This window comes from Camelina sativa, chromosome 13, assembly GCF_000633955.1.
Source record: "Camelina sativa cultivar DH55 chromosome 13, Cs, whole genome shotgun sequence".
Lineage (NCBI taxonomy): Eukaryota > Viridiplantae > Streptophyta > Magnoliopsida > Brassicales > Brassicaceae > Camelina > Camelina sativa.
The window spans coordinates 4,930,787-4,940,779 of NC_025697.1; the positions used below are offsets into that span (position 1 = coordinate 4,930,787).

Genomic DNA, 9,993 nt, shown 5'->3' on the forward strand with positions numbered 1-9,993 from the left:
TTCAGTCTATCTTTAGATTAGTTAAACCGGTCACCGCTAGTATCATGTTGGGTTTTGACTTTTGAGGGAAGAATGTGACAGATCATATTACATTGAGTTAAGACTTGCTGTTAGATTCTGTTTAATGTTTATTGATTACTTATCCAGAAATCCAAAACTAGAGTGTTAATGCCAATATGTACGTGGGTTTAACAATACATAGAAGCTCATTTGTAATTTGTGAGACATTGGTTTAATTTATCGTCCGAATGATTAATTGCAAATTACGGACGATTTTCGATATAATTTAGGATAAGAAACTTGAATGTGATAAATTAGATGGTTGGCAAAACAATACTATTTTTGTCGTCGTCAATTTTACACCTGCAAACTCTCATATTTGAAGGTTTGAAACTTAGCATAACAGTGATTTTCCAATTTTACGATTGAGCCAAGCATACACATAATGGTTACAAATCTTGATATATTGTTAATACAAAGAAATGATTTTTTTTTTGTTTTTATAATAAGAGTATAATTAAGGAGTATATATAGTATACCACTGATTAAGAATCTTATATATATAATTAAGGAGCCTCGGACATTTATGTAAATTGCAGTCACTAGTAGGACTCTTACCAGAGTCCCTTCATGTTTCCACAAACCAGGCTCCTCATCAACTATATAAAAAAATACACATTTTCCTTAACGACCTCAGGCTACTAACATATTGATCTAGTGCAAGGATATGTCAATCATCGTCCTCTTCATCCGAATCAGGCTCTGGATGCACTCTACCGTGCATAACTTTGAGTTGTTGCGGCAACCATGGTTTCCATGGCTCAACTAGCTTCTCGACGGGCCTCGAAAATTCAAAATACCTTCCAAAGATAGCATGAGGAGAATACAACTCATAACCAATGAAATAAATCCCATCAGGTCTGATTGCGTATGTACATGTTTGTCCGTCGCATAGCATCGCCGTAGTAGACAACGTCCTGATCTCAACGTTTGCTGTTCCTAGGCTCGACCGGAAACGACATTTGTGGACCATCACGCCATTACCAAACTGAGGAACTTTGAATTCCCATTCAAAGTCTGTGATTGGGAACGATTTGTGCCATCCGATTATTAGAATAGGAAATTATATATCACTGTATGTTATTTAGGAAACATCTTAATAGCCTTCAACGGCTATATTCCTCTCCACTCTGTATATAATCTTTGTTCAATAATACTCTCAGATCATCGATTGAGATTATACCTAATCTAATATGGTATCAGAGCCTTTTGCTCTAATTACCTAAAAAAAAAAAAAATAATAATTCTCTCCGCCACCTCTCTTCTACCTTTCGTAAACCTTCTTTTCTTCTACCTCTCCTTCTTCCTCTGTTTCCTTTCTCCTTTTCATCTCTGTTTCTTCGTTCTTCTGTTCTCTTACATTAATGACTTCTGCTACACCAGCCACTACAGCCCCACCGGCTGCAAGTCTCACTCAGATCCGTGCCCACATCCCCATTATTCTCGACATGAACAAGATGAACTACGATTTGTGGCGCATCCTTTTTCAAACTCACTGTTTCAGTTTCTCTCTCACCGGTCATATCGATGGCACCTCTCTTCCCACTGGACCGACCGACACAGTCTGGAAACAACTCGACAACACCGTCAAGATGTGGATCTACGATACTATTTCTGAATCCCTTTTAACCTCGGTTCTCAAAACAGAGTGCTCTGCTCGCGAAGTCTGGCTCATGCTCGAGAACCTGTTTCGGGACAACAAGGAGGCTCGCGCCATACAGTTGGAAAACGAACTCCGCAACCTTACGATCGGTGATCTCGCCGTCCATGACTATTGTCAAAAACTGAAGTCCATCTCTGATACGCTCGCCAATGTCGACTCTCTGATCACTGACCGAGCTTTGGTCATGCATCTTCTCAACGGACTTAGTTCCAAATTTGATAACATCATCAATGTTATCAAACATCGATCACCCCCCTGTTCTTTTGGCGAGGCTCGATCTATGCTCATCAACGAAGAAGATAGACTCAAGACCAAGCGACAAACACTTCCCAACAACGATGACAATGCTTCGTCTCCTCAGGTCCTTCTTGTTTCCTCTCAACAACAATATGATCAGCCTCGCTCTACACCCTCAAACCAGCAATTTCAATACAGTCGAGGTGGAGGTCGCAACAACAGAAGCAACCGCGGTGGAGGTCGTGGAAACAAGGGTCGTGGCGGCAACCCTAATTACAACAGTGGCACTTGGGGATCTGGAAATCAATCATGGACCTGGCCTAATCAGCCTCAATGGTCCACTCCCCCTCAATGGCCCATTTACCCACAATGGCCTACATTCCCTCAGTGGCCCAATTCTCCTCAACCTCCCTCACCCTTCGGTCCATCTCCTCCACAGGCTCGTTTTCACGCTGGTCCTACACCACCACAACCAACACAAGGGATTCTCGGTCATGCACCATCTCCAACTGGTTCCGCATATCTCACGACTACTCACCCAACAACAGCTTCTCCGTCGAACACCGATCTCATTCCCACTACTCTCGCTCACGCCTTCAACACGATGACCTTCCCGGATCCTAACGACGCTGGCTGGTATATGGACACCGGTGCTACTGCTCATCTCACATCCCAACCAGGTACACTCTCTTCCTTATCCCCGTCGTCTACGATTCCGCTTCCTTTGGTCACTGTTGGTAACGGCTCTATTATCCCTGCTACCTCTTCTGGTCACTCATTCATCTCGTCTCCTTACCGTCCTCTCCTTCTAAACAATGTTTTTGTTTGTCCAAAAATTTTAAAAAATCTTATCTCTGTTCGCAAATTTACTATTGACAATTCTTGCTCTGTTGAATTTGATCCGTTTGGTTTTCTTGTTAAGGATCTTCATTCCCGAGTGCCTCTCATCCGATGTGATAGCCCAGGTCCCCTATATTCTGTCTCCTCACCCTCGTCTCCTACCTCTCACGCAGCCCTCCTCACCTCCACTTCCGCTTCGACTTGGCATCGTCGCTTAGGTCACCCTGGCAACTCTGTTTTTCGCAATTTACTTTCTTCTCGTTTATTTGATTGTTCAAACAATGATATTTCTACTTTATGCCATGCTTGCCAAACTGGAAAACACATTCGTCGACCGTTTTATACTTCCACTTCTATTGTTTCTTCTCCTTTTGAAATAATTCATTCTGATATATGGACATCTCCTGTTACAAGTATTAGTGGCATCAAGTACTATGTTATTTTCTTAGACCAATTTTCTCATTTCATATGGATTTATCCCCTTCGTTACAAAAGTGAGGTCTTTGCTAAATTTTTACATTTTTTTAATTTTGTTAAAACTCATTTTCAAACCCCCATTAAAGCTTTTCAATGTGATAATGGTGGAGAATTTAACAATCGTCAGATTCTGGATTTTTTCTCTTCTAATGGTATTCAACCTCGGTTTTCTTGCCCATATACCTCCCAACAAAACGGCCGTGCTGAACGCACCCTTCGAACGATTAACAACCTGGTCCGTGTTCTTCTCTTTCAAGCTAATATGCCCAGCACCTATTGGGTTGAAGCTTTAAACATGGCTGCTCATCTTTTTAACATTCTTCCTTCAAGTGCTATAAACAATAAAATTCCTTTCACTTGCCTTTTTAACAAACCTGCTCATTATGCTCATCTTCGTGTCTTCGGTTGTTTATGTTACCCCAATCTTCTTCCCACCACCGCCAACAAGCTCTCACCTCGCTCCACTAAATGTGTATTTCTTGGATATCCGTCTCACCATCGTGGTTATCGCTGCCTTGACCTTTCCTCCCGCCGCATCATCATTTCTCGGCATGTAGTCTTTGATGAATCCATTTTTCCGTTTTCCTTAACAAGCTCGTCTCTTCCTACTCCCAATTCCCACACATCACCTCTTTTACCTCACTCACAGTCTTCTATTCTCCCTCTCTCCACTATATCTTCTACTCCAAGCATCACTATCTCGTCCCCAGCTCTTTCACGACCTACTTCTCTTCCTTCTCTGGTATTACAGCCTCCTATACCGACCTCTCCTGTTCTATCAAACACACATCCCCCTTCTCCATCTTCCCCTCCTACTCCCGCTCACTCTCCATCTCCCTCTCCTTCTCCGCCTGCGCCTCCGTCAATCGAACCTGCACCCATACCACCTCCGCCCCGACCTCATCAAATGCAAACTCGAAGCAAAAGCGGCATCAATAAGCCCAAACAGATATTCTCTCTTCACACTGATCTCATTTCTCCTCTTCCTCTATCCCACATTCAAGCTCTCAAAGATCCTCATTGGACCAATGCAATGCAAGATGAATATGATTCCCAAATGTCGGCTGGCACATGGACCTTGGTTCCAAGGCCACCTAACACTAATGTCGTTCGCTCTATGTGGTTGTTTAGACACAAATTTAATGCAGATGGCTCTCTCTCTCGCTACAAGGCTCGGCTCGTTGCCAACGGCAAGTCACAACAAATTGGTGTTGATTGTGACGAGACGTTCAGCCCCGTTGTTAAACCCGTGACAATTCGAACCGTTCTTCACCGAGCACTTGAAAAAGATTGGCCTATCCACCAATTAGACGTCAAAAATGCATTCCTCCATGGCAATCTAGAAGAAACTGTCTACATGCATCAACCAGCGGGCTTTATTGATCCAGCAAAACCAAATCATGTTTGCCTTCTCAAAAAATCTTTATATGGTCTCAAGCAATCTCCTCGCGCTTGGTTCCAACGTTTTGCACACTATGCCATCAAGGTCGGATTCAAAAACAGTAGAAGTGACGCTTCCCTCTTTGTTTTACGGCATGGCTCATCGATTGCGTATCTTCTTCTCTACGTAGATGATATCATTCTCACGGCTTCGTCACCCACTCTCATCAGGTCAATTCTCTCCTCACTCAACTCTGAATTTGCAATGACCGATATGGGATTACTTCACTATTTTCTTGGTATATCTGTTCGTAGGGACACTCACGGCATGATGTTGCAACAACAAAATTATGCCGCAGATATCTTACATCGAGCCAACATGTCACACTGCAACCCTTGTACCACTCCCGTTGATACATCCGCCAAACTCGAAGCAGGTGTTGGCCCACCAGTCGCAGACCCAACATTGTATCGAAGCCTCGCCGGAGCCTTACAATATCTAACCATCACACGCCCCGACATTGCCTATGCAGTCCAGCAACTATGTCTTTTTATGCATGATCCTCGAGAGCCACACCTTAAAGCAATGAAGCGTGTTCTTCGCTACCCTAAAGGCACCATCTCTCAAGGCCTACGCTTGACAAAATCAACAACCTCAACTCTCACGGCATACACTGATGCAGATTTTTGCATTTTTCTCGGCGACAACCTAATCTCTTGGTCTTCCAAACGACAAGCGACGGTCTCCCGCTCTAGTGCTGAAACCGAATACAGAGGTGTTGCGAATGCTGTAGCTGAGACCATATGGATCCGCAATCTTCTTCTAGAACTTGACTGTCCTCTATCTACGGCCACACTTGTCTATTGTGACAATGTGAGTGCAGTCTACCTCTCTACCAACCCCATACAACACCAGCGCACAAAACATATCGAACTTGACATTCTGTTTGTCCGAGAACGAGTTGCTCTAGGACAAGTTCGAGTCTTCCATGTACCTTCATCCCATCAGTATGCGGATATCTTCACAAAGGGACTCCCTTCCCCTTTATTCAATGCCTTCAAGTCCAGCCTTCACGTTACAAACACATAACGTTTCGACTGCGGGAGGGTATTAGAATAGGAAATTATATATCACTGTATGTTATTTAGGAAACATCTTAATAGCCTTCAACGGCTATATTCCTCTCCACTCTGTATATAATCTTTGTTCAATAATACTCTCAGATCATCGATTGAGATTATACCTAATCTAATACCGATGTCTTTCTTTGGTGATCGGCAATTGTAGAACACCGACGGTTATTTGACGTGGTACATCTCATTTTTTATGAGTATTGAAAAATCAACACCTCCTTTATCAGCTGAGTTTACGGTTGGAATGATTACTTGGGATACTAGACACAATATTACTAGGGCTTTCATTTTCTCAGGCATTTCATTATCCAGATGCATGCTCTCCTCTCTTGGGTTGTTAGTTATATATATAAAACCAAGCTATATTTTATTGATCTGATCGGGCAATAATAGAAAGGGCGTTATGGTTTTTGTAAGCAAAATTAGTTACGTTTGTTACAATATACTAATTTTGTGTTTGACTCGGGAAAATTCTATCACCTGAAATTGGTTTTTCACGTTGTCAAAGTTGAGTTATCCGATTGACTCACCATAACTAATTTGAGAAGCACCAAAAAAAATGCTTTGTAAAGAAAATCTGATGCATAACGAACATTCACATAGGATCGAAATAGTGTAATCAAATTATATACTTTCAAACTACGATTTAGCGTAACAAGTTCAATTTCTTGGTGGACATTGTGCAGGTAAATAATATGATAGTTTTAGTAGAGATGAAAGAGTGTACTGTGAAATCTTTCAAAAATCGAAATGACCGCGTCTATAAATTTAGAAAGTATTAGTTTGAATCCGAATGGTAAGAGCTAGATACCAAACCTAGTAATGAGTTTTTTTCGATTCATCAAAATTGGCTTTTTGTCTTTTTTTTTTTTACATCCAATTTAGCGAAATAAATATACAGGAATGTACAGATATATATTTATATTTACTAATCAGGAACTGTATGTCTTTTGCGTTGAGATCCATGAAGAGATACATCAAAGAAGATCGGTAGAAGGTTCACCGCAGAAAGCTTCTGGTTCGAACGTTCTTGCTGTTTCATCGTTGTAAGCTCCAGGGATCGGCAGAGAGGATCTGTCCCTAGGATCCTTGTACGTTCTATAAGACGATGCAATTGGAGAATCACCAAGGTTTATGACAAGAATCAGCGATAATCCGAGAATCAGTAACGTGTTTTTCAATCTCGCAAGGATTGGTTTTACCTGAAAACACAACACACATACACAAATCTAATCAAATCCCTGGATTATATAGGACACATGCAGTGGACCATTCAAAAACCAAATTCAAGGATTTAAAAAGCTGATGATAAAGCTTACAGAGAAAGATCCAAGAAGACGGTCTCGGGCCAAGACTTGAGGTGTTTTCACCCAAACCTGTTCAGAAAACAACCAACACAAATGTTAAATCTTGTACAGAGCTTCGATTGTTAAACAATATTATACAGAGAGAGACGAATCGTAACCTGACCATCATACCACCCAGTTTCTTCATCTGCAACAACGATAGAAGAATGACAAAATTCAAAAACCAAAAGGAACAGAAACAATATGATCTCAATCGCAGAAACAGTTCTTGAGTGAGCTTATTATCACTACGAAAGAGGGGTAAAAAGTATAAAGCATACACTCGACGGTGGCGCTAAGAAGACGATTTCCGACATAAGCCCAACCGAGATACATCCTCACGACGGCAAGCGTGACAGCGAAGATCCCGCTTGAGCTGGCTGCGAGAATCCTCTTAACGGGTTCGTATTCGGCTCCGACGGATCCGAACCAGCAAACGGGTAATCCAACGAAAAACGCGAAAGAAGCACCGGTGACGAAGAGCCTTGAAGCGTACTCGACTAGATCTCCTGAAGCCCAGGCGAAAGGGAAAGAGGTGGAGAGAGATTGGTACTCGTTGATCGGCTGTTGCTCCGGCGGAACTGGACAATCGGTCTCCGGCAACGGCGGTGGAGGTTGTGGTTCGAAGTTCTCCGCGCCGAATTTGACGAGAGAAGAGTGAAAGGGTATNTGTTTCATCGTTGTAAGCTCCAGGGATCGGCAGAGAGGATCTGTCCCTAGGATCCTTGTACGTTCTATAAGACGATGCAATTGGAGAATCACCAAGGTTTATGACAAGAATCAGCGATAATCCGAGAATCAGTAACGTGTTTTTCAATCTCGCAAGGATTGGTTTTACCTGAAAACACAACACACATACACAAATCTAATCAAATCCCTGGATTATATAGGACACATGCAGTGGACCATTCAAAAACCAAATTCAAGGATTTAAAAAGCTGATGATAAAGCTTACAGAGAAAGATCCAAGAAGACGGTCTCGGGCCAAGACTTGAGGTGTTTTCACCCAAACCTGTTCAGAAAACAACCAACACAAATGTTAAATCTTGTACAGAGCTTCGATTGTTAAACAATATTATACAGAGAGAGACGAATCGTAACCTGACCATCATACCACCCAGTTTCTTCATCTGCAACAACGATAGAAGAATGACAAAATTCAAAAACCAAAAGGAACAGAAACAATATGATCTCAATCGCAGAAACAGTTCTTGAGTGAGCTTATTATCACTACGAAAGAGGGGTAAAAAGTATAAAGCATACACTCGACGGTGGCGCTAAGAAGACGATTTCCGACATAAGCCCAACCGAGATACATCCTCACGACGGCAAGCGTGACAGCGAAGATCCCGCTTGAGCTGGCTGCGAGAATCCTCTTAACGGGTTCGTATTCGGCTCCGACGGATCCGAACCAGCAAACGGGTAATCCAACGAAAAACGCGAAAGAAGCACCGGTGACGAAGAGCCTTGAAGCGTACTCGACTAGATCTCCTGAAGCCCAGGCGAAAGGGAAAGAGGTGGAGAGAGATTGGTACTCGTTGATCGGCTGTTGCTCCGGCGGAACTGGACAATCGGTCTCCGGCAACGGCGGTGGAGGTTGTGGTTCGAAGTTCTCCGCGCCGAATTTGACGAGAGAAGAGTGAAAGGGTATTTTAGGGAATAATAAATTGTGGTGTAGGAATCGGCGGTGGCGAGACGGTGGTTTAAGGGAGGATGAAATTGGACTGAAATGGCGTAGCACTGTAGCAGCCATCGCACCTTCCTCTTTGCTTGCTTCGTCTACTCTATTTTTTTTTTTTTCCGATTTCAATTTTTTTTTAAGTCTCTCTCTGAACTCTAAAAATATACAGCAAATAAATGCGACAAAACATGTCATTAGTTTCACACATTCATTTGAATTAGCAGCGTTACAATTACAACAATCCCCATATGTTTTTTACAGTTAGCATATTTTTGGGGTTAAATCCAAAACCTTATATAAAGGAACTTCATAGTCTCTTTTTTTTTTTTTTTTTTTTTTTTTTTNGGATTTAAAAAGCTGATGATAAAGCTTACAGAGAAAGATCCAAGAAGACGGTCTCGGGCCAAGACTTGAGGTGTTTTCACCCAAACCTGTTCAGAAAACAACCAACACAAATGTTAAATCTTGTACAGAGCTTCGATTGTTAAACAATATTATACAGAGAGAGACGAATCGTAACCTGACCATCATACCACCCAGTTTCTTCATCTGCAACAACGATAGAAGAATGACAAAATTCAAAAACCAAAAGGAACAGAAACAATATGATCTCAATCGCAGAAACAGTTCTTGAGTGAGCTTATTATCACTACGAAAGAGGGGTAAAAAGTATAAAGCATACACTCGACGGTGGCGCTAAGAAGACGATTTCCGACATAAGCCCAACCGAGATACATCCTCACGACGGCAAGCGTGACAGCGAAGATCCCGCTTGAGCTGGCTGCGAGAATCCTCTTAACGGGTTCGTATTCGGCTCCGACGGATCCGAACCAGCAAACGGGTAATCCAACGAAAAACGCGAAAGAAGCACCGGTGACGAAGAGCCTTGAAGCGTACTCGACTAGATCTCCTGAAGCCCAGGCGAAAGGGAAAGAGGTGGAGAGAGATTGGTACTCGTTGATCGGCTGTTGCTCCGGCGGAACTGGACAATCGGTCTCCGGCAACGGCGGTGGAGGTTGTGGTTCGAAGTTCTCCGCGCCGAATTTGACGAGAGAAGAGTGAAAGGGTATTTTAGGGAATAATAAATTGTGGTGTAGGAATCGGCGGTGGCGAGACGGTGGTTTAAGGGAGGATGAAATTGGACTGAAATGGCGTAGCACTGTAGCAGCCATCGG

The 9,993-nt window shown here is 42.7% G+C and overlaps 2 protein-coding genes and 1 pseudogene across 2 annotated transcripts; all 3 read right to left on the reverse strand.

Moving 5' to 3' along the window:
• LOC104737955 lies at window positions 731-6,091 on the reverse strand (annotated as a pseudogene).
• On the reverse strand, window positions 6,600-9,990 carry LOC109128320 (uncharacterized protein ycf36-like). The gene is made up of 5 exons (XM_019234466.1): window positions 9,863-9,990; window positions 7,419-7,780; window positions 7,257-7,285; window positions 7,111-7,167; window positions 6,600-6,993 (listed from the first exon to the last, which is right to left on the reverse strand). Exons 1-5 carry the CDS (start codon window positions 9,988-9,990, stop codon window positions 6,769-6,771), a joined length of 801 nt encoding a protein of 266 aa, XP_019090011.1. The 3' UTR covers window positions 6,600-6,768.
• LOC104735197 (uncharacterized protein ycf36-like) lies at window positions 7,811-9,165 on the reverse strand (the record flags this gene model as incomplete). The annotated part of the gene is made up of 4 exons (XM_019234318.1): window positions 8,401-9,165; window positions 8,239-8,267; window positions 8,093-8,149; window positions 7,811-7,975 (listed from the first exon to the last, which is right to left on the reverse strand). Coding segments are annotated over exons 1-4 (864 nt in total), but the record flags the coding sequence as incomplete, so codon positions are not given.